Below are 24,335 nucleotides of genomic sequence, written 5' to 3' on the forward strand. Positions count from 1 at the left end.
AGCATGTCCAGAAGGATTAACCTTTAATCTTTAAACCCCTAAACCACCATCACAGAACCCTCGTCCCTCTCGCTGGCCGAGCGACTGGCCTTCTTCAGCAGTCTCTGCGGGAATAACAGTGGAACAAACAGTGCCAGTGGCAGGTACCGCAGCCGTACCAGCAGCTACTCAAGGAGTCCGCCCATTGATCGCACTACGCCCAGGAGCAGCACCACCGCCAGCAGCAGTGTCAGTGTCACGCCCACGCCCATGGATTACTCGCCCATACCGCACGAAAAGGAGCCATCTAGTCTGACCCTGGAGAGCATCATAGAGCCGGCGGAGCAAGAGCATGTAGATGCCAAACCAAAGGAGCAGCAGGAGGAGCAGCTAGAGGTGCAACTGCGAACCAAAGAGCCAGTTTTGAGGGAGTCTCCCCTGCACAATGGTTTCCATGCCCTGAGCAGATCTGCCACAGATCCCACGAATGCCACAACGCCCCTTCGAACCATCCGATTGCGAACTGTGGGCAAGCTCATCCTGCCTGAGTCCTTCCGGAATGATAGGAATAATAATACCAACTCCGCTGGCAACCACAACAACAACAACAGCAGCAGCAATAACAGCAGTCCCAGCTGGAGCACGGTCCAGGCCAAGCTGCAGACCCTGAATCCCATTGATGTGGCCGTCACAGCCCGCACCATTGGCAAGGTCAAGTCGCCGTTCATTGAAAAGCAGCAGGAGAAGATGTCGAATGGGACAAACACCAGCGACAGTGGCTCCGATTCGGGCAAGGAGAACTGCGCCTCCAATCATCAGCAGCAGGAGCAGCAGGATCAGGATCGCGACACAGCTCAGCGGGTGTCCGAGGTGCGCAGGAAGATCAACCGATTGGTGCAGCAGCAGCAGCATCAGGCGCCGCCCGCCGTCAACCGTCGACACACCACCGAGATCACCTCTGTGACTGTCTCCTTGGCCCGACCGCCCAACGTGGACGATCGCTATGCCAAGTACTTTGGTGTAAAGAACAAGGATAAGGAGAATGAGAGCTACAGCAGCACCACTCTGCTCAAGACCCAATCGCTGCCAAGTCAAGGACTTAGCCAGGTGGAGGCCACCAATGCGCATGTGCGGCTGCCCATCACGATTACAGTGCCAGCGGCGACAACGGCCAAGCGACGGGAGATGCTCAAGCGGACACGCCCCGCGTCCATGGATCACTATACCAGCGGCTGCATCAGTCCCACGTCCGCCATGCCAAGTCCAAAGCGTGCCCATTCCCCCAACAATCGGCTGAAGGCCGCCATTTCCAGCTTCGAGGATATTGTTGTGACGCCCGATGAGCTGCTGGCCGCTGGCAAGGATTTCAAGCGGCTGTGCGGCGAGATATTGGGCTGAAAGAAAAATTGTCTATTTTGGCCAAGCATTCAAAATTTTTCCAATTTTTCCCAAACCCACACACACACAACCTTGTCAACCCTCTTAAAATCCAGCGCTCAGTGTGATAGATGCGCCCTGAAAACCTATAACCTGCTCCGCGATTATCCCTTCGCAAATAAAATAAATAAAACTAAATAGAACGAACGAAAGAAAACACCATTTAAATCACCTGAAATGTGTAAAACGAAAACGAAGTAATAATAATAATAATAAAAGGCAAAACTGTATAATGAGTTAGGCTTTTGTATTTAAACCAAGAGACAGTTTTAATTCCCAATAAATGGCCCGTAAACAAGCTTCCAGTTAAACCCAAAATACCCATTATATAATATGCGAACTCCGCGCTCCTTTGTGCTTATATTTATACACTACTTTTTATTTACATTTAAAAACGAATTGTACCTTAAACGGAATTATTATATTGATGCGTATTGTATTACATTTATTATTATTATTATTGTAATATTTAATGAATAATGAAAGTTGTTAGACCGAAGAACCGAGAAAATAAATGCAAGAAATGTGCTAAAGAACTAGTATGGTCTCGAGAGCAAGAGAAGTTCCTTAAGGGGTTATCCGGGTTTTGAAATTTCAAAAAATGCATTTTTTTCAAACTTTTTTATATAATAGTACAAAGTGTCAGGAATGTTGTCCGAAAATTTCAAGTCGATCGAAGCAAAACTGTAGGAATGGGAGAAATTTAAAGCCCAGCGCGTCGTATGAGTCACAACTGGCAATTAAAACTTTAAACGCGTTTTTCTCAAAACCACTTTCTTGAAGTCGGTAGTCAAGATTTCTCGAAAACTACTGGACCGATCGACTTCAGATTTTCCACACTTCTTCTAGACATGTTTTTCTTGTCTCTGAACGAAGGATTTTTTATATCTTTAGTTAGAACCGATTTTATAACCCAAAATATGGCCAAAATTGACGTAAAAAGTGCCATTTTTCATGAAAAACGCTCCCAAAAATTCAATTTTTAATTTTTTAAAAAATCCTTCGTTCAAAGACAAGCCAGACACATAAGCTAACAGAAAAATTTTGGTTTTTTGATTTCAAATAAAAATTGACGAAGAAATCCTGCCTACCGCAAGGACATAATTTTTTTTATGGTTAAGTTCAACCCTCCCTCAACGGCTCATTTGTGAATATTTTTTGTTCAAAATTTTACAGAATTTAGTTCAAACCTTATGTATTAATGTAGAATAAATGAAATTTGCAAAATTGTCATAGGATCTTTTAAAAAAATTCTGAAAACAAGGCCTTTTTTTGTTGTTCTAAACCCGGATAACCCCTTAAGCTGAGTAAGTAGGAGGCATGTTTTCCTCTTTTTGCAAGTTGGCATGCTTTTTTACATGATTTCTGCCTGCCTTTTGAATGATTTGCTGCATTTCCAAGGGCACTAATTTCATTATTTAGCTCCTTAAACTTGAATTAATGGTTAAATAACTTGTTTTTTATAGGCAAAACCTCAGCTGAGCCCCTTAAAAGCATTCTCAAGACAGGCAAGCCCATGGTGGGCCTGGGCATGGGCATGGGTCGCGGCCTAATGCCCGTGGATCTCAATGCCGAGCTAAAGAATCGCCTCAAGCGTTCCACCCATGCCACTGTCTCTAATCTCCGCAAGTCGGCCACCACGGCAGATGCCACTCGCGGCGATGAGGTGGATAATCCCCAACGGAACTTGGCTCAAATCCTGAGGAATGTGTCCAAGGAGAACTATGCCACACCCAAGCACGATGATGCGGTGAATCTGGTTAGGAATCTGGCCACCTTGGGACAACCCAGAGCAGCGGCTTCCGGCGAAGATGTAGCTGGTAACTGCGCCTCCGCATCGGAGGGCGAGAGTTCAGGCGGTCGGGAGATTGAGGCCATTATCAAGAACAGCGCTGTGGCAAGACGTCGCCGGCAGCAGCAGCAGCAGCAACAGCAGCCACATCAGCCTGATGGGTGAGTCCTGGTGCACGTCCTGGTCCAGCATCCGCATCGCTACTCCCCCTCCTCCTCCGCCGTGCTGTGTGTGCTCCTAACCCTTAGCTACTAACCCTAATGATGGTTTTATACTCGTATACATTACATGCATCAAATGTGTGTGCTCCTCAAGACTGGTTCCCAAGAGTAAAACTAAATAAATATACAATTAATGCAGTTTATGAATGGAATTAATATTGAAATTTACATTAGTTAGACAGACAGTCAGTCCCTTTGTATCCAAAACATTTGTAAGTGTCGAGATTCTCTTACCTTTAATTAAATCGCATTTTCCGCACTCGAACGCGCTAAAGTTTCCTACTGAGAGTGCAGCCCGTGGCAAGGAGCTATTACTGGCCACATCCACAGCCAAATCCAAATCCAAGTCTACTGCAGCAGCCACATCAGCAGCAGCAGCAGCAGCCACAGTATCCGCATCCGCAGCAGCCACTGAAAGCGAAACCCTTTTACAAGCTTCTTCAACCGAAACACTTTGAACAAAATTAGAGATTAAGTTTGAAATTTGCATTGCTTACTTACCGTTTTGTGCAAAAACTAATAACTGATATATACACGAAAAACAAACTATATATATACTTGTTTAAAACAAACCTATTCAATGCCACAATATATTTTTACGTGTGATGCCAACAAAGCAAATTAAAACAAAAAAAAAGCGAAAATATTAATAAAGTTGACGGAAATTCTATCTAATTGTAGTTTTCGTTTTTTCCGGCCACTAACCGTTGCCTTTTACTAACTAAATGTTTAACTAACTGCATGGATATTAATTTTAAAATATTTATAAAATTTTGTTTGATATGAGGAACTGCCAAACCCTTAAAATTGTAGGAAATTTAAATTTCCGTTAAAAAAACGAAAAACTTGGCATAACTGAACGGAAATATGGGCAGCATTGGATGCTCATTTTTCCGTTCGATAGTATCGTTTGTATTTTACATAACCGATTTTACTTACCCTACATTTGACTTTACACAAGTCTGTTGCTCAGATGTGGTTCGAATATCAGTAGGGGTTTGAGTATCAGAATATAAGAAAATAATGAATTAGGGCCCGTGACAGCTGGTCACACTTAAAGTAGCTCTCTCTTGATTCCATAAGCAAAATTCTGTTAAACGTCCTCTCAATTTGCGAATTCTATAAGCAAAATTCTGTTAACGAGCTCTGTCGCTCTCCTTTTGGGAATTCCATAAGCAAAATTCTGTTACGGTCTCATTTTAACAGAAAATTCTGTTACTCTCATCTAGGGACCAGAGGTTGTTGTATCAGATGTGGTTCGAGTATCAGATGTGGATTTTTTAGGGGAAAATGTCTTGAGATTTTTTAGGGTGATATTCAACAAATCTTCAACAAACACACTGCTTTTTGTTGTTGTCATTTGAAAAAAAATATTGTGAATGAACGGAACCGCGCGTCGCGAGCATAGTTTTTCGTAGTTTTACGCGTTTTTTCGTGGTTTTTTTTAAAACATATCAACAAACAGCACGTGTATCGACAAAGTTACTAGAAACATATATATTTTACAATATATAGACCAGATTTTGTGAGGTTTTGAGTGTTTTATTGTTTTGTTTACATTCTTTGCGATCGCGCGCGTCTTTTCCGTGCCGGTTGTGCAAAAAACGTAGAGCGAGAATTGCAACAATTGCTGGCAATTGAAAGTGCAAGTGTTGGTGCCATTTACGTTGGATCGCTGAAAGGTTTGTACAAATTGCATATTTGTTTCCTTGAAAACTCCGTAAACCAGACGAAAGGTTCCCTTATTTCCCATTTTTTTTTGGCAATAGTTCCATCTGCCTGAGGGTATCTCGCTCTAGCTGCAGCTGTTGCTAGCGCTCTCCTTATCTTACCTGCAGCCGCCAAACAGAATACAACTGTAAATTGTTTTGGTTTTGTTTTCTTGCTTCCATTCAAACATTTTGCTGATTCACCGAAAAAAACCCGTAGCACTGAGACAAAATAGGGAGCAGTTATTAATATTTCAAATATAGGTATAAATAAAACATTTTGCCATTGAGAACAAGTACTAATTAGTAATTCAGTTTGTTGTACTAATAATTCTAATTGCAATGGGAATACATTAAAACTATTAAAGGTTTATTTAATTAAAAAAGGCATTGAGCTTGAAAAATAAATTAATTAAATAGAGTTTGAAAATTTCCTTTAGGTGTATTTTTTCAGCGTCGCAGATTTTTCGTAAAAATTGTGTTTTTTTCTTGTTGTTGCCATGCTGCGGACGGAATCTTGTCCAGTTATTGTTTTTGTTGTTGTTATTTTCGTGTTTACTTGCACTTGGACGCTCTATTGTTTCGTCGTTTTTTGTTTTTGGTCTTTTCTTATTTTTATCCAGTTTTTTCCCAAGTTATTTAAGTCCGACTCGCTTGAGCAGTCTTGTAGCCAAATTTTTGTTGATTTAGCCGACATTAATTATCAAGTGTTTAATGTCTATTGTCTTAAAATTCAAGGTCCCCACAAATCGGGGCATTATTTGCATAAATAAACCAACAAATCAAAACCAAAACAAATGTAAAATCAATCAAATCGCAATTAAAATCAAGCCTGCAGCAGCCGCACTCAAGGTGATTATTCCAATTCTTCTGATATTTATTGCATAATAATCCAAAAAAGCTTATAAAACTCGTAATACCAAAAATCACAGCTCATGAATAATCAAATGCGGAGCGAATCAAATGCTGAAGGAGAATGCCTTTCGTTTTCCATGAAATTTGCATAATTTCTGCCTCGTATTTTGTTGTTATTTTTTCTACAATTTCTTTATTTTCGTTTTGAGTTTTTTGGCCCGTGGCGAATTTCTTTTGGCGGTGCCAATATTTGATGGGGCGAGAAATGAAAATGAAATTAGTTTGCAATTTGTTTTATTTGGATGGATTTACGATTTAAATGGGGAGCGTGTCTGCCCAGAGCCACAATTAAATAAAACGCTAATCGGCTTGAATGCTTCCAGAGAAGCTGATTAGTTTCATATTTCAGCAATTTTGTTTATTCAAGTTGAAAGTATTGCTTGGATTCACTTGAATATGGAAAAGTTATAGCAGATCTATCGCCAAGAAATTAATACCTACATATTTTATTTCAAATGTGCGCTCAAACAGAAAGGGGATTAAAGAGAATTGAGGAGGCTTTGAATTGGAAAGAAATTATTGTTCATTTTTATTTGAATAAGTAGGTATTTGCACTCTCATTTCTCTTTACTTAACCCAATAAATACCACTTGGACATACTTTTAGCTAAGAGCTCTTATCTAAAACTCTATATGAATGCTCTAATTACTAGGAGTTTTATAGAGTTTACATAGAAACCTTGGATAAACAAACCTTATAATCTTATTAGGTTCCATATTGACTTCTTTACTATGAAAATATAGCCATAGTTTACTTAGATAAGAAGTTGCTTCTTCGATTTCCTCTTTTTATGGCTAAATGCTTGCTCGTTTGTAAACAAAACAACGATTGGCCATAAATAGACAGGCTCTCGAGTGCTGCCGCTTATCGCTCTGGATTTTTTATGATAGTCAAGTGGCACTCGGCGGGGTTAATTTCACTCACTTGGGAAAGTGTTCGATTTGATGTGCATTTCCATTTCCACAGAATGCACAACGCCCAAATATCTGGGGAATACAGATAGCAGCACGTCTGCAGGGAAAACGTGAGTCCAAACGCTAATGAGCCAAAGCAAATAAACAAATAGGGGATTGAAACAAAGTTCTGCGAGAGTGGTTTGAGTCTAAAAATTAGGGGCCTCGCCCACGATCCACAAGAAAAAAATATTATAAACTTGGGAAAATGTATAGGTTTTAATTAAAAATAAAAAAACTTATGTATAAATAGAACAATCTTCTTGAAGACTTGGATCTATTAAGAGTTTAATTTAAAAAATAAAAACAAGAAAGGAAACTCTTCGGGAAACCAAAATTTGTATCTTTGTCTATACAAACGCTTATTTTAAAATAAGTTTTATTAATGGCTTTTATCTAAGTGCACATGGCGGGAGCTCCGGTTCGGATCTGTCGGCTGGCAATAATTGAAAAATGCCGCCACCGCCATCGTCGTCGTCGTCGCCGCGTGATCGAATGATGCATTATCAAACGGAAAGCTTTGCGGCTGATCCAATCCGATCCCATCCTCCCACCCCTCGTCTCGTCTATTCAAATGGAGAAACATTTCCATTTAAAGGCATGTTATTTGATGCTGCGTTATGGGGCTCTGTTGTTGGGAAATGCATTTCCAGATTACACAACAACCATTAAACTCACATATTTCCAAGGCACCGCACCGATCCATTAATTATGTTTTCGCTTCGGTTTGTCTAGAGAGCGTAAAGTTCTTCTGGCCGGGGCTATAAATATTATTTTTATTGGAAAATCTATGCAGCCGCGACGCTATGCGATGCCAGATGAAGTTGTTGAAGTTTTATGGGTCTGGGTCCTGAACAACCTGCAACCGATTCCAATTCCCGATGCAATCGGGGTTACACGAAAAGTTGTCTAAAATATTACACAATCTGTGGGGAGCTAGTACATTGACTCTGTTGACTCCTTTCCCTGTTTACATAGCTGCTTGTCTGACGGCACTCGAAAAAAGGTTAAAGTTACTTTTAGGTATCTTTGAGATATAAAATAAATATGTATTATTAAGCCCAAAATGTTTACAATATCAGAATAACAATATATTCCGACCTTTTCCCTTTAGTTAAATATTCGAATTCCCCTTCAATGTCAAGTTTTTCGGTGACTGTATGTATCTCTTTGGTTACGGTTTGCACAGCTGTTTTATTTGTATCTGTATCTCTCTTTCCTATATGTACCCTTGCATTTGTGTCTGGCGCTGTTACTGTCTGACAGCTTCCACCGCTTCGCTTCCTCAATTTGTCTGGGCAAGTGTTTTTTTTTTTTTTGGGCCAATTGGCCTGCTGAGTTGGTCCATTCAACTAGCATTTAATTGGACTTAGGGACTGGATAAGCTCTTGATTGAGCAGCGCCTTGTGAAACCCATCTCCCACACTCGCAGCTCATTAAAAGTATCGCCTCTAATTTATGGCATATGTCTGCCAGCACACACTCCTCCACAAAGTAAAGTCTAAAGTCTCTCCGACAGCTTGAAGTTTTCGCAATCGAAATCAAATTACTTAAAAACCGAAAAAAGCAAACTAGAAAATAAAAACCAATGGCAGGAAATGATGAAATTTGAAAATTGGCTGAGTGTAGTATATAGCTTAATTTGATTTTAATGAGAATTAATTGGCCACAGTTGGAGACGATAGATATGGTTTTAAAAGCTGTGGATTTCAACAGTTTCGTATAAAGTACATAGATTGAGCTAATGGGTTGTAAATTATGTTTATTTAATAGGAAAGAGAACAACTTGAGTGGTTTTTAATTAGCATTATATTACGCTGATTAGATTTATAATTTATCAATAAATAGTGAGCTTAGTTTATTGCTTATACTTTTTCAAAGCGAAATGTGAGGAATTGTATAAATTAACTGCGTTTTGTATGAGTCACTCATGATCTTTATTAACTTCTTACTTAATAATTCCAGACAAAATCCCTAATTTATTACCCACCCTCATTTAATATTTGGTGTAGCTCAATCCAAACAGGAAACTCCTAGTTCTTTCCCACTAAACTGCATATTTTATGAGTCAAAAGTGACTCAGCCGACGCATCCTTTTATGCTTGGACGCCACTATAGCAACTAGCCATAAATCTAGACGGCCTTTTTATGGCCAAAAGCGTAAACGTGAGTCGCCGTTTTTGTGGTTGAATATTTTTTAGGGGCAGCAGGAGCTGTAATAGATGCACTTAAACTGTCACTTCTATAAGGCCCCAGACAGAGTTTTTCCTGACATTGACTTTGACACTCGCGAAGTCAACAAACCCGACAGGATAATATGCAAATCCCCGGGGCTGAGCATATATTTTTTTATTTTTACTATTTGTTGCCGCATTTGTTTGTTTGGCCTGTCTGGCTGGCAAATAAAACTCATCAGGCCAGTTGACAACTCATTAGCTAAGGCATTCAAGGGAGTTGGAACAGGAGCAGTAGGAGCAATGCTTTAGCCACCTTCTTGGCCTCCGCGTACAATGAACTCATTTCGGACCAAGTTCCCTGGGCTGCCATGCAGCTTGGACTCGCGTATTTGCGACTTTTGTTGTCTGACAGCCGCTCATAAATCTGCAGCTGCAACTGGGCAAATGCACTGAAAGGAAAGTTTCAATATTTTTAAAAGATCATGATAAGAATGAGGAATTTTCTATATTAATTTGATCATTTTTAAGAGGATTTAGGGGATTTTAAACTAATTTTCTAAGTATTTCAAGGATTTATCTTTAGATAACTTTTCCTAGATGTGAATAGCTTTGACATACCAAAAATTATAAAATAACAGTTATAAAATCATTTAAAATTAACTTACAAAAATTCAAAAATTTCTTTCAGTTTCAATAAAGTAACAACCGATCTTTACGTTGTAAGTACGAGTATTTTTCTGCAGCTTCCAGGGAATGCAAAGTGGAGAAGCCACCTCCAGCGCTGCCCTCCATTTCCTACCCCCTACATCTTCTCCCGTTTCCGAATCCGGGACTCCATCTTGCAGCAGCTCAAAGCAAACTCTTTGTGCTCGGTCTCGGTCTTGCTGGCGTGGCTCCTTTGTCTGTCTGGGCCCCGTCATAGATATCATCATTGGGCATTTATTATTTCAGTCCTCCGTCCAACCGGCTGTGCATCTTCGTGTGCCTGGTTATTCAATTTCCTTTGTGCCGTTTCAGCTTCCTTGATGTATTCGGGCCAACATGTCCTCCTCCTGCTTCCCCTTCTTCTCCTACTCATCGATCCCACTGGCACTATCGATTTCTGGAACGACAGAGTGACAAACAATGAGCTGTTTTCCTTTTGATATATTGAATTGCATTGTTTGGCCAGGGCTGTCAGTGCATCGCCATTTCCATCTCCATTTCCATGTTCTCCATGTCCATGTGGAGCTAAGCACCCAACTCCCAATCCTCCAATCATCCAATCTCGCCTGTCGTCTGTCGCTTGTCAGTCAATCAATTAGACACCTGTTGCGAGTGTGCTTAGGCTTCCACGGGAGAAGCGAGACAAGTGACATTAAACGTCGAACTTTTATGGTTGAAAATAAAATTATGGTGACTTGTACTGGTTTGAGAATTATTAACCAAAAAATTGTGGCTAGGAAAAAGATTATAAATAATTTCTAAATGTGAAGAGGGTTATAAACTATTATTTTTTTTATCTTCTAGAAGTTTATATATAAACTTTATCTTTATTATTTGATAATAAATGTCTAAAGATATCTCCTTCATTAACTTTCCCGCTCCCATTCCTTTAAGAGGAAACACCCAAAGCATTTCCTCTCCGCTGTTTCCTGTGACTCTAACTCTCAGCTGCAGCATTCACATCATCAGCATCCTCTGGCCATATATTGTTAATCGATTATTAATGACTTTGGCGCAATTAAGTAACAAACAAAGCAAAAATCGCTTCATCGGGGCAGCGACAGCAACTACAACATGCCATTACCCATTAACAACCAGCTCCAACTTGGCCAAGAAACGCGGAGAAGGAGGCGGATCCCTGGTCACAACCGATGGTAAAAGTTGCAACTTGCCAGAGCAAAGGCAGCAAGTGCAGCGAATGCAGCCTGCAAGGCAGAAATCTTATGAAAATCAACATGCAAAACCAAGAAGAAAAAAACAACTTACGCCTTAAAATGTGAAAATGCGAATGACCCGAATTCACAGATACAGACACACACACACAGAGGCAGGGGTGTATGGGAACACACCAAAGCTATTTATGTATGGAGAAGGAAAATGCGATCTATCGGTATTTGTTTATCGAATCGAATCGAATTTCTTAAAATATTTGAAAATATGGTTTTTAATATCGATATATTATATCTACCTTTATACTATTTTTGAAATAAATATTTTTAAAAAAGATAATAGCACACAGAGCTCATGAAATACATGTACATTAGTCTAAAATTTGACTTTAAATATTAAAAAATTATACAAATATCACGTTTATTAATATAAATTAATCCGATATTGACATATCGATATTTGTACCATTCCCACTACAGACAGACACACACTTTCCAGCACACAGAGCCACTGAAATTGATAGCACACAAGGCGCATGCGCAACACGCAACACGCCAAAAAGCCTTAAAAGGCTGAAATAACAGCAACAACCACACACAACAAGTTCGATGACGACCGGCGACGATTTCCTTTTCTGCGCTTTCAGTTGTTGGGTTTTTATATTTTTTATTTTTAAGCTGCAAGCAAACTAGTTTTACGTACAGTTGGTAGAGTACCCATTAAATATATATGAATTAGGGGTATACTGAGTTAATAGGTACTAAAGAGTACAACAAGTTTTAAGAAACTGTAAAGGTTTTAGTTTAAGTAAGTCGTCAAATATATTTCAGTATTTTCCTTAACTATTTAATTTTCCAAAAATGTAAAACCTATTAAATTTTAATAATTTAATCATGTACAGGATACCAACGATTCGTTTATTAATTACCATTGGCAACATTTTTTACTTGACTTTTGTTTTTCGTTTTTATTTTTGGCGACAACGATGCCGCCATCGCACTTGCAACTCTTGCCTTAATTGGCCAGGCTGTCAGGCCGGGCCTCCTTCGTTTTGGCATAGGCAATTTTCATTTATTTATGCAAAGCATTTGCAAATATTTATTGAGCATTTTTCACTCGGTCTCTCTCACGTTGCATTTAACACATTTCCCCAATTTTCGAGAGACGTCTGAATCCCTGTGTGTGTGCGCTCCAATGAAAATGAAAAGTTCACGTTTTTTTTTTTGTGGAGGAAAACTCGTTTTTCGTTATGCATATAATGTTGACAAGCCTCAGATTTTTGTTTGCCTATTTTTCCTCTCTTTGTTTTTTTTTCTATTTTTTTTCCATGCCTGAATGGTCTAGACCCAGACTCTCATATGGGAAGCTCAATGAAGCGCGTAAAATGTGCCGCCGATGTGGGTTAGGAATATGGAAAGAGTTCTGGCGATTAATGACCCTCTCTCGCACATGAGGGGAATTTCCCATCTGGGTTGAGTAATGTATGGTCAGATCAATTAACTTTTTACGAGCTGCAAAAATTAATTAGCAACGGAAAATAATGAAATCTCCCAAGGCGTTGCCTCTAAATTAAAACTTTTATCACCTTCCCCGCCATCTGCAGCAGCAGCAGCAGCATAATAATATTTGCCACTCCCCTACACATTCTTGTGGATTTTCACCGCCAATTATCCCCAGAACCCACGGACGGGTCGTAAACACTCAACTACAAGTTGCATTTTAATTAGTTATCGCAGTGAAAATAAAAATTAGAAACGGACAAGTCCATGGCCACTCCCCCGGCTGCATATTCTGGCTGCTGGCAATAAAACGCATTGAGATTGACGCAATCGCATTCCGGGAATTACACATACACATGCTTCTCGGGATCTTGGATCTTGGATCTTGGTCGTATGCCATATATAAAATGCCGGCGTCGAATGCCACGCCAATTGTGCTAATAAATGAGCCACTTGCTGCGGGGCCAACAGGTGTTCCACGTCTTTGTTTTCCCCTGAATCTTGGTTCTATTCAGCCCTACAAAAGGCACACAGAAAAGCCAAGACAAGCCAAGCCAAGCCGCCTTGAAAGGAAAAGAAGCAACTGCCAGACTCAGACCCGAAAGCCATAAAAGCCAAACGTGTTCTTGGGGTTTTGTGGCAGAACTGACAGGGGCAGGGGCAGGGTATCAGCCGGCACCTTCAATGGCTTATAGCCATATAGTACCATCATTCCCCTCACCAGTTTTGGTCAGGTCTTCCAGCGCTCTTCCACTTTGGTTTTCATTGCCATAAATGGCATAATAATTTGGCTTTTGTCTATTTCGCCGCCACCGCTAAGATTTCAAGATCTTGTGGAATTATTTCGCACTTTTGGTTCATTATTGGCTCAAATAATTTCTTTATAACCCGATCATCAATCAAAGTGTTTCCGTCTTGAGGCGTTAAAATCGGAAGAGCCTCGAGCTAGATTTTGAAGTCTCTTTCTTTTCCAGCTCATTAATCATGATCTAGAGTTAAGGGTCATTTAAAAGCGAGCATGGGTTGATGGGTTGGGGCTTCAAAAAATTATAAATTGTACAGTTAGGTCTTGTATTATAATGAAATAATAAGGGTTTTCTCTTGATCTTTTTCTAAAATCTTGTTTGAATAAAAATGAAGCCTATAGAATAAGAAATTTATCTATTAGGAAGGGCTCATAAGATATACTTAGATATATTAGAAGGAAAAGATTTTGTTTTAATATTTCCATCCATCCTTTTTTTAAAGGTTAAATATGTTCAAGACTTTTAACTGCTGACACAAGTAAATTGCCTGGACTTCCAGGACTTCCTCTTTTGCCTTGTCTAAATATTTTGCTATTTCTTTCGTTTTTTTTTTTTTTTGCATTTGCGAAATTCAATCCCACTGCTGCAACCCCATTTGTTCAGCTCTGTCAAAGAGGGTTAATTCATTAGCCACTGAGGGTTGAATTTCAAGTTGTTCAAATGTTTGCTAAAGGATTTCCCCTCTTTAATTTCGAAGCTTCTTCCTTACAAATTTATACACGTTGCTGGACATTAGTTTAACAAATTCAAGAGCTGCTTGAACTGATCGTCCGCGTCTAAAGGGGTCTGCGTGGGCACTTCGGTGGATGGCGCCTCTGTGGTCGTTGTCGTGGTGGAAGTGGTCGTCGTTGTCGTGGATGTCGAGGATGTGGTCGTAGGCATGGGCTTTGGCTTGGCACGGCCATCCAGGCAGGCCTGCAGATGGTTATAGTTTTTGGCAGTGGATTCCACGTAGCTACGTTCTGCCTTGTGGATGCACTGCTCGTGCTGGAGATCCACCACGCGGTAGCGCTCCTGCAGCATCCTTCCGGATTCGGAGGCATTGCCAGAGATGCTGTAGGTGGAAACGGTGTTGTTGGAGCCCTAGAATGTAAGGGAATTATTATTAGTCATTCTATTTTTCGATTTAGAGAGAATTATAAGCCTCACTCACCACAGTGGCATGACAGTTGAAAGAGTCCAGGGTGTTGTTGATGGAATTACATTCCCTTAGCTCCTCGCAGACCCTCTCAGAGGAAAGCTTGATAGTTCTGCGGGTGGCCAGGAAGTCACTGTCGATGCCCTTCCTTGCATTCTGCACTCTCTTGGAGCAGTTGCTGTAATCGCCGCTGTATAACTCCGCAATCAGGTTAGACTCGCCGATATAGCCACCGAAGCAGGCCACCGAGGCCATGGGATCGCGACGCGTTACCCGAGAGTTGAGGAACAACTGGGTGAGCCCATCCTGTGTGGGCAGACCCACATAAGGAGGCAGTGGCCTGCTGACGCTATCGACAGGAACCACCAAACCGATTAATCCAAACAGGGCTAGGATTTTCACCACACTTGAGCACATTTCAGAGCACATTATTGAAGATTCTTGAGGTTCTCACCGGAGACAGAAGCACTTTTGACGCATTCCGTCCGTCGGATAGCTCTTTTATATGCAAACCCCAGATGCGGCTGACAGGCTGGCGGAATGATAGATAAGCCACAGCCCCTGTTATGTGATTTCCTTTCGCGATGCGATGCTCTTATCTGTTTTTGCAAAACTTTTCTATTGCCTTGGCGCATTATCTTTGGGCCAATGATAAACCATAGATAAACAGGCGACGCTGGGCATGATTGAATTGGGATCGCCTGGGATTTACTGTTTCTGAGAAATGCGTTCTCCATTTTTTTACGAGCGAGCGAGTATGAGTCCCCCACAATGCACATTGCTTATTTCCTATGACGGTGGTAAAAGTGTCCAAATATCCGCCGGATAGCAGGAGATTTCCACGGTGTGAATGCTTTCTAAGTAGTCGGCTAATATTTGCCCAAGATAAATAGAGTAATTTACGTTGATAAACTCGGGATTCTTTATGGCCCGCCACGCTCATCCGCTGTTCAAATACACTTTGTTTGGGGGCCTAATTTTATAATCACCGCAAATATTGGGACAATCTTTGTGCTTAAGCTGGGTGAGTCGCATTGCGCTCAAAGGGGCTGTAATGGAAGGATGATGAGTAACGAGTTTATTTATAGGATGCCTAACAGGGTTTTAGCTTTGGTTAAATACAAAAAACATCGTAAAAATAATTGCTAGGGAAGTTGTATAAATAAATCAACCAGAATAAACCTTAAACTTCGATAAATTCATCGAATTATATGGTTTTTCTTTATCAATCATGTAATTTTTATAAAAAATATTTTTATTTGAATCTCCAATTCGATTATTTAAGTACTTAACTAACAAACAATAATATTAACAATTTTATATCACGAGTATCCCAGTTACCTACCGAAACCCTAACAAAAACAACTGAGTATGTGGGTTTACCCTATTCAAGATTTCTAGGTCTCAAACCCACATTAATGCCTGTGCTCGAACGCAGTATGAAGTTCATCATGGGCTTTAGCTCTTCACCAAGTGGAAGTAATTCGTAGTGTCTTAAAACCTTGCTAATCAGAGATTTCATTTCCAAAACGGCAAACTTCTGGCCAATACAGTTTTTGGGTCCGGCACTAAAAGGCACATAGGCAAAGGTCGCATGAGATTCCTCCTCGCTGTCCAGAAAGCGTTCGGGCTTGAAGGTGAGTGGGTCCGGAAAATATTCAGGATCCCGATGAGCATAGAGGGGAACCAAATAAATGCTTGTGTTGGCAGGAATGACCTTCTCTCCGATGACCAGGTCCATGGTGGTGTATCTTCCAATTGCGGGAACTGGCGGATACATACGCATGGTCTCCTTGATCACGCAGTCCAGGTACTTAAGTTCCGACATCTTTGATTGAGTGACTGGAGTGGAGGGATCTCGTCCTAGGACAGCTACTAGCTCCTCGTATATGCGCTGCTGAATCCTGGAATTCCGGGCAATGGCGTATAAGGCGTGAGAAACACCACTGCTGGTGGTGTCATCGCCCTCGAACATGAAGGTGTCCACCTCCTCGCGGATGTCCGCATCGCTGAGGGGTTCATTGTTAATGGTCGCCTGCAGCAGGATGTCCAGCAGAGCCATCTGGGATTTAGTGCCGATCTCGGCATCACCTAGAGCTGTGAGCAGAGAAAGATAGAGTGAGTCAATAGCTTCCTCTGTGAATGATTCAGTGCACCCACCCAGCGGCCGGTAGCTGCCGTCGGCCTTTGCCTGCTCCACCGTTGCCCGCCGCTCGCGAATGACCTTGTCGGTGAATTCGTGCATGACGCGGATATCGCTCACCAGCTGCCGGTGGAGCAGGGGCGCCAACAGGGGAAAGAGCCAGTCGTAGCGCTGCGAGACTTTGAACATGCGATCCGGCTGGATGTAGACCACACTGAAGAACCGGGAGAGAGAGAACAGGGAAAGTGTTAGACAGAATTGAATACTCATATATTGGTGGGGTGAACTCACTTTTTGAGCGCCTTGATGTACGGAAAATCGGGGTCGTTCTGGGCATTCACCTGGACACCCATGGCGGCCTCTGCAAAAAGAGTTTCATAAATCAATAAACGGGCATAATAGATGGCACGGAGACCTACTGTTGGTTAGGAAAATATGATTTATGCAAAAAAAAGCTACATTATGTTGTGTATTTCTTGTTTCAATATCGATTTAGTATTTTTGTAGGAGAAACTATATATGGTCACAGGGATTGACCTAAGAGCACAGATTAAACTCAGCTATTATAAACGTTCCAAAATAATAATGTTTAAACTAAGTAAAGTTAGGTAATAAACAAGAATCGCAATTTGATGTTATGTTCCTCACTTAAAGAGTCTGTAACCTAGGCGTACATATAATATTTAATACAGAAATTGCTAGGTTTTGTAATAAAAGTAAATGTATATATTAAAATTAACGATTAACCTGACTAATTAAGTCAACCATCACGTTTTTAAGCGTTGAACAATCTTGTTTCAACGAGTTTTACTATGTTATATACATTTTGCTAAGGGTAAACAAATTAAAAAACCGCTTACAGAGCTTTTTTTGTAATTGCATCTATAAATGTTTCAAGTTGACTTAACACCGCAATGACACTCACCTGTGATCACATCCAATGCTGCCAAAGAAACGTACTGGAGTATATCCACCGTTGTCTTGCCATCGGCCACCTTTCTCAGTTTCTCCACCAAAACGCCACTGTTTCTGTCCATGATCTCCATATAGTGTTCCAGGACTTTGAAGTGGAAGGCATTGGTGAAGACTTTTCTCCTGGCATGCCATTTCCTGCCTGTGCTGACTAAAAGTCCATCATTGAGGAAGGGTCGCAAAAAACGATAGAGCTGACCCTTCTCCAGGAGCGTGGTGCTGCTCAGGATGTGCTCAAAGTCCTTGAAATCCTTTGTGTACAATATGCATTCATCGAGGACCCAAAAGTAAAAGTTCTTGCCATATTTCTCGAACATTTCGCCCACATATGGGATGATGTCTGGAAAGGGATTTTGATTCAGTCTCTAATGAGATTTATAGAGAAAGTTTAAGGGACATACTCTCTGCCCCCAGGGACAAGGCCTGGATACCACATCCCAGGATAGGAAGTGACAGGGGTCCTTTGATCTTTGACTTCTCTAAGGTTGTGACTCGATGGCGCTTTCGTACAAAGTCCCAGGCGAGGAGCAAGATCAGGGCGCCTGTAATCAGGGTCAGCCACATTGCAGCTACTGTAATTGCTCTTGCTGGTGTTGTTATTTGTGACCTCCCGGCGGAGATTAAGGCTAGAGACCAGCCAGAGATCGGTTCAGAGTTGGATGATTATTTAGTTTTACTTTCTGCGTTGTTGACGCCGCCGCTTTTGTCGCTCAACTGTTGATAGCCGACCGCTTGACCAGCCAAGCGCAATTTGGGTTTTAAAAACTACACTCTGTATACTATATATCAGCTATATAGAATACGGGATTCTCTCGCTCTCAGCCGATCCGCTCTGGAAACTGGTTTTAAGCCGCCGCCTATGTTGGAACATATATATATATATGAGTCGGGTTTTGAATGTTTTGAGTGTTGCAACATTCGCGGCATGCGATTCGCATTCAGAGCGTTATGCGGCGATTGCGGGACTGACCATGCCTAAAAAGAGCAAGTGTTGATATTGAATTACCATATAAAAATAATATATACAGTGGACGATCGAAAGAGTATACATTGGTAAGGGTATTTTGAATATTTGTTGATTTAATCAAGCTAGAACAATGGACATGAAATAAAATTAAATGCACATAGTAGTTAGAGCTTCGAAATTTAAATAAATAATTAATTATATATTCGAGATAATCGACTGCTGATAGCACTCAGGGTCTATATATATTCAATCGTGAAATACGAAGACCAATCAACATGTAAAACATACATATGTAAATTTGTTTAACTATTTTAGTTATAAATTCCTAAAATTCTAAATTTCGTAATAATAATAAACTAAAAGTATATTATTTGCAACATTTAAAATTCTATTAAAGTTAGTCAAAAATTAAACAAGGGTTTGTTCATTTGAATACCTACTGTAATTACATAAAGTCATACACATATATAAGTGATTAGAATGCCACTAAGGTTTAAATTGGTTTGCCTGCGCATTAATTATCTCTAGTATTTAGCTATTTAATCGAGGGCAGCTATTAGTTTTGCGATCCATCGATTAATCCGAACAACGCTAGGATTTTCACCGGCGAGCACAATGTCTTAGAGATTTTTGAGATTAAATGGGACAATCTTTGTGCTTAAGCTTGATTTAAAGGGTTGTAATGAAATTATGATGAGTAACGTGTTTATTATGGGATGCCAAACTGGTTTTTAAATACAAAAAACACGAATCATATGGTTTTGATAAAGATCAATCCTTCTAATGTTAAAAAAAAGCCTTTATTTGAATTTCCAATTACTGAACCAACAAATAATCTTAAAAACTCTATATCACGAGTATCATATTTTCCATTAACCGTAACCTTTATAAAACGAGCCCTATTAAAGCTTTCTAGGCCTCAAGCCCACATTAATGCCCGTGGACGAACGCAGAATGAAGTTCATCATGGGCCTGAGCTCCTTTCCCAGTGGAAGTAATTCGTAGTATCTTAAAACCTTGCTGATCAGACATTTCATTTCCAAAGTGCCAAACTTCTGGCCAATACAGTTTCTGGGTCCGGCACTAAAAGGTGCATAGGCGAAGGTCGCATGAGATTCCGCCTCGCCTTCCAGAAAGCGCTCGGGCTTAAAGGTGAGTGGGTCTGGGAAATATTCTGGATCTCGATGCGTAGCGTATGGTACTAGGTAAATGCTTGTGTTGGCAGGAATGACCTTTTCTCCAAGCACTAGGTCCTTGGTGGTGTATCTTCCAACTGTGGGCACTATCGTATGCAGGCGCAAGGTCTCCTTAATCACGCAGTCCAGGTACTTCAGCTCCGACAGCTGCGATTGGGTGACTGGAGTGGAGGGATCTTGACCTAGGACCTCTACTATTTCCTCAAATAAGCGCTGCTGAATCCTGGAATTTCGGGCGATAGCGTACAGGGCGTGGGAAGTACCACTGCCAGTGGTGTCATTGCCTGCGAACATGAAGTTGTCCACCTCCTCGCGGATGTCCGCATCGCTGAGGGGTTCATTGTTAATGGTCGCCTGCAGCAGAATGTCTAGCAGAACCAACTTCGACTTGCTGCCAGTCTCGGCATCACCTAGAGCTGTGAGCAGAGAAAGATAGAGTGAGTCGATAGCTTCCTCTAATTCAGTGATTCAGTGCACCCACCCAGCGGCCGGTAGCTGCCGTCGGCCTTAGCCCGCTCTACAGTTGTTCGCCGCTCGTGAATGACCTTGTCGGTGAAGTCGTTCATGACGCGGATATCGCTCACCAGCTGCCGGTGGAGTCGTGGCGCCAACAGGCTGAAAAGCCAGTCGTAGCGCTGCGAAAATTTCAACATGCGACCAGGCTGGATGTAGACCACTCTAAAGGAACCGGGGATGTAAGAACAGGAAAAATGTTGAACGCAAATGTATACTCAAATATTAGTGGGCAAACTTACCTCTCAAGCGCCTTGATGTACGGAAAATCGGGGTCGTTCTGGGCATTCACCTGGACACCCATGGCGGCCTCTGCAAAAAGAGTTTTATAAATCAATAAGCGGCTATAATATGTGGCACGGAGACCTACAGTTAGTTAGGGAAAAATTATTCATGCAAACAAAATCAAATTTTTTGTCCTTGTTGTTTCTGTATCGACACCCTAGCCACACTCACCTGTGATCACATCCAACGTTGCCAAAGAAACGTACTGGAGTATATCCACCGGTGTTTTGCCATCGGCCACCTTTCTCAGCTTCTCCACCAAAACGCCACTGTTCCTGTCCATAATCTCCATATAGTGTTCCAGGACCTTGAAGTGAAAGGCATTGGTGAAGACCTTTCTCCTGGCATGCCATTTCTTGCCCTTGCTGACTAATATTCCATCGTTGAGGAAGGGTCGCATAAAGCGATAGATTTGACCCTTCTCCAGGAGCGTGGTGCTGCTTAGGATGTTCTCGTAATCCTTAACATCCATGGTATAATATATGCATTCATCGAGTACCCAAAGCCGAAAGCTCTTTCCATATTTATTGAACATTCCTGCCATATATGGCATGATGTCTGAAAAGGAATTTAGTTAGTTTACAATCATATAGGAAGTTTAGGGACATACTCTCTGCTCCCAGGGACAAGGCCTGGATACCACATCCTAGGATAGGAACTGACAGGGGTCCCGTGATCTTGAATTTCTTAAAGGTTGTGACGCGATGGCGTTTTCGTACAAAGTCCCAGGCGAGGAGCAGGACCAGAACGCCTGTAATAAAGGTCAGCCACATTGCAGCTCCTTTAATTGCTCTTCCTGGTGTTGTTATTGGTGAGTTCGCGGCGGAGATTAAAGCTCCAGAGATCGGTTCAGAGTTATATGATTATATACGCACTTTTCGCGTTGTTGACTCCGCCGCTTTTGTGGCTCAACTGTCGGTAGTGGACCAGAGCCTAGATATTTAAACTAAAATGTAATACTATATTCAAGATAACCGAGTGCTGATAGCATTCACAATTAATGTAATAACCACAATAAATATTCAATATAAAGTTTTAAGCAAAAAGACACCGTACAGCATTAAACAAAAATAATAATTTATTCAAATGGTTAGAACTTTAAAGATCTACGCCAAGTCTTGAACTATTCTGCAATAATAATAAAAACAAAGAACACAACGTATCAAAAAATATAGAAAGAGCATACCTTGGGAGTTTATTCATTCAAATACCTACTGTAATTATATAAAATGAAAAGAATAAGTTTGCTATTTAATTGAGGGCAGCTATTAACATTGCGATCAATATCTTGTAATCATGTCTTAACAATTAAAAGTTAAATTTATGCACAGCATCAACCCCTCAGAACTAGCGAATCCCTTAGATCGGCTTCATGGAGGGCACCCAGGAAACGGTAGCCTCTTCCAGTGAGCAGAGCAAGACACTTGACAAGCCACCAGTTCAGGCCTGGCTCCTCTCTTCCTCCCCAATTTCCCGCCAAAGAAAACAGCTGTGACAATCGGAGCGAGGCGACAAGACACGAGACCTCGACACTACACTCAAAAATAAATATTAAATATAAATAGAAGAATTATAAAACGATGTTACAGTAGTCTTTTTTATGTTGGTAGATCTTTTTATGAATTTAAGACTTTTTTTTTAGAATTTTTATTTCATAAGCTAAATGCTTGCAAAGTATTAAAAAAAATCGTACACCCAAATTATTTGTTATTTATTTTTAAAAGCAAATGTTCTTGTTAAATGTCTTCTGGAATTCTACGTTCCACCTAGTTCGCTTTTTCCAGTGTAGTAGGCCCCGCAGTTGAATAAACTGCGATTGCTCGTAGTTCTGGCTGCCGTTGTTCCCGGTTAACTCGTTGAACTTGACGGCAGAGTTCATTGGAGTTGAAGTAGGAGACCAGACCAGACCAAAGCGAAAGACTCACCGGCGGAGACAGTCGCAGCGCGGCAAGTACATCCACTTGGCGGTCAATTAAGGCACTCGGATGACATCTGCACATGTTGTTCCATTGTTTGGCGTTCTGAGGGCCTGGCCTGGCCAGAACGGAACAATCAAGAGCAGAGCAGAAAGCCAAAACAAGTTATCAAAACGTCGAAACCCCGAAAGAAGTTTACCTCCGATGACGCTGTTCCTCTGACGCCAGCAGAACGGTAAATGGGAGCGTCACATCGTTTGTATATATATATATATATTTTTATATATCTTTCCGTACGCGATATCTGGTATAAGCAGAAAGAAAAGCAAACGCTGTTTAAATTGTAGACCATCTTGAAAATCGTTGACTCACGTTATTCCCAGGGAAACTGAAGCAGAAAGCGGAAGAATTTCACGCCAAAGTAATGGTATAGGTAATTATGCGGGTCCCATAGAGTTGGGGGAAAAGCAAAAAGGAAAACTCAATCAATAAGTGCACACGCCCATCGGGGGAAAACAGGGGAATAGCCGTGACAGGCACGTAGGCACGACCGAAAATGCAACAACCCCGAAATAATATTGACTCCCCTTTAGGCACACAAAGAAAAATAATCTCAAATTAACTGTAAACTCTAGCCAATAAAATGTAATTATTTTTTGGCACTTAATACTAATACTAATAACATTCTGAGAGCAAATTTTTAAACAACAATTTTCAACCTTAAAGTTCATTATTTCTCTTTAAATTCTTTGTGTAGATTTTAGATGAATTGATGTCTGGTTCGATCTTATTTTGGGTTTGGGGCTTCTTTGTTTGCTTTTGTCCCAAAAACGCATGTTTCCTCCTTCCGCTGCAGTCGTCGCCACATGGCCTTTCCGTCGAGTCACTCAACTGGCTCTCAACAGCCAAAATCCACCCAAGAACCAGCCACCCACACACAACCCCTAGGATGTAACAGCCGCTCTTCTCTAACCCATCGGAACACCGAACAAAGAGGAGAGTTTGTTTTGACGCATTTCCATTCGGCTTTTTCGGGGTTACCCCGGCAACCGGCAAACAGAAAGGAAACGAAAACATGTCTGGGGATCCCTGAGTGGAGTGGGAGTGGGTCCATCTGTACCAAGGAGAGGGGCTACTCGCTGGAGGGTTGTTGCCGACGACAGCACGTGTCTGGGATACTGCGCCTGCTCGTGGAATAACATAAAACAGCTGACCGACGAAAGGTTTAGCAACTAAAGTTGCCAAAGCGTAGATGTTGCTGAGGCCTTAACCCAAGAAGAGAATGTGGTTCAAAATTAGATTTCCCTTTTAAAAAATATTTTATAAATTTAAATATTTAAAGATTAAAAAGAATAGAGCTAGGAAAATTTAAGAAACAATTTTCGCTTAGATTTTGCCATTTCACACCTTCACCCAAAAGGTTAAACATTACAAAATTTCGATTTCACAAAAGAGCAGCCACCCAAAAAAAAAGACGCGACACCTTGAACTTGAGGTGAAATTTTGGCTCTTAACCCAGAGCCACAATTAAGCAATATTTTTTGCTTGGCAAAACTCAAGACAAAGCAAAGGCCCCCGAGTTGGCAACTATTTTTAAATCTTTCGCGGGGTCGGCCTAATGAAATGTCGAATGGCCGGACAAAAGAGCAAAACAGCAAAATGGCAAAACTAAAAAGCGAAAAAGCGAGTTGCAAAGAGACCATAGTGGAATCAGTCAGGCTGTAAGCCCATGTTGACGTTGTAATTTTGCATCATTACCGCCAAGTAAATTGCGGCGTGGGAAAGTTAAACCAAAGCGAACTTGAATCTTGGATCTATGGGATCTCTTGGGATCTCTCGGGA

General features: G+C 41.1%; 4 protein-coding genes across 10 annotated transcripts in view; 1 reads left to right on the forward strand and 3 right to left on the reverse strand.

Moving 5' to 3' along the window:
- Svil (Supervillin) overlaps positions 1-24,335 on the forward strand; it is a 127,041-nt gene that overhangs the window by 81,654 nt on the left and 21,052 nt on the right. For 3 of the 7 annotated variants that reach the window (XM_017167315.3, XM_017167316.3, XM_017167318.3), the window contains one exon: positions 2,883-3,369. In XM_017167315.3, coding sequence (XP_017022804.1) covers positions 2,883-3,369 — 487 coding nt within the window. Of the gene's footprint in view, positions 1-55; positions 1,673-2,882; positions 3,370-3,704; positions 4,105-24,335 lie in introns of those variants that run through there. The other 4 variants (XM_017167317.3, XM_017167325.3, XM_017167324.3 and 1 more) reach the window with 2 other exon arrangements.
- LOC108075055 (uncharacterized) lies at positions 14,009-14,979 on the reverse strand. The gene is made up of 2 exons (XM_017167336.3): positions 14,517-14,979; positions 14,009-14,446 (listed from the first exon to the last, which is right to left on the reverse strand). Exons 1-2 carry the CDS (start codon positions 14,928-14,930, stop codon positions 14,096-14,098), a joined length of 765 nt encoding a protein of 254 aa, XP_017022825.1. The 5' UTR covers positions 14,931-14,979; the 3' UTR covers positions 14,009-14,095.
- On the reverse strand, positions 15,736-18,317 carry Cyp4d20 (Cytochrome P450 4d20). Its single transcript, XM_017167329.3, has 5 exons — positions 18,018-18,317; positions 17,570-17,956; positions 16,936-17,005; positions 16,662-16,858; positions 15,736-16,598 (listed from the first exon to the last, which is right to left on the reverse strand). Exons 1-5 carry the CDS (start codon positions 18,178-18,180, stop codon positions 15,886-15,888), a joined length of 1,530 nt encoding a protein of 509 aa, XP_017022818.3. The 5' UTR covers positions 18,181-18,317; the 3' UTR covers positions 15,736-15,885.
- LOC138927855 (probable cytochrome P450 4d20) lies at positions 19,419-21,468 on the reverse strand. The gene is made up of 5 exons (XM_070285579.1): positions 21,188-21,468; positions 20,749-21,135; positions 20,535-20,604; positions 20,261-20,457; positions 19,419-20,195 (listed from the first exon to the last, which is right to left on the reverse strand). Exons 1-5 carry the CDS (start codon positions 21,348-21,350, stop codon positions 19,486-19,488), a joined length of 1,527 nt encoding a protein of 508 aa, XP_070141680.1. The 5' UTR covers positions 21,351-21,468; the 3' UTR covers positions 19,419-19,485.

This window comes from Drosophila kikkawai, chromosome 3L (assembly GCF_030179895.1).
Source record: "Drosophila kikkawai strain 14028-0561.14 chromosome 3L, DkikHiC1v2, whole genome shotgun sequence".
Lineage (NCBI taxonomy): Eukaryota > Metazoa > Arthropoda > Insecta > Diptera > Drosophilidae > Drosophila > Drosophila kikkawai.

Coding starts and splice junctions, on each gene's coding strand:
- LOC138927855 (XM_070285579.1), bottom strand. CDS start 21,350: ATGTGGCTGACCTTTATTACAGGCGTTCTGGTCCTGCTCCTCGCCTGG. Junction 21,136..21,187: donor CTTGTCCCTGGGAGCAGAGA/GTATGTCCCTAA, acceptor ATTCCTTTTCAG/ACATCATGCCATATATGGCA. Junction 20,605..20,748: donor AACGTTGGATGTGATCACAG/GTGAGTGTGGCT, acceptor CTCTTTTTGCAG/AGGCCGCCATGGGTGTCCAG.
- Cyp4d20 (XM_017167329.3), bottom strand. CDS start 18,180: ATGTGGCTGACCCTGATTACAGGCGCCCTGATCTTGCTCCTCGCCTGG. Junction 17,957..18,017: donor CTTGTCCCTGGGGGCAGAGA/GTATGTCCCTTA, acceptor ATCCCTTTCCAG/ACATCATCCCATATGTGGGC. Junction 16,599..16,661: donor CGGCAGCTACCGGCCGCTGG/GTGGGTGCACTG, acceptor CTCTGCTCACAG/CTCTAGGTGATGCCGAGATC.
- LOC108075055 (XM_017167336.3), bottom strand. CDS start 14,930: ATGTGCTCTGAAATGTGCTCAAGTGTGGTGAAAATCCTAGCCCTGTTT. Junction 14,447..14,516: donor TCAACTGTCATGCCACTGTG/GTGAGTGAGGCT, acceptor CTTACATTCTAG/GGCTCCAACAACACCGTTTC.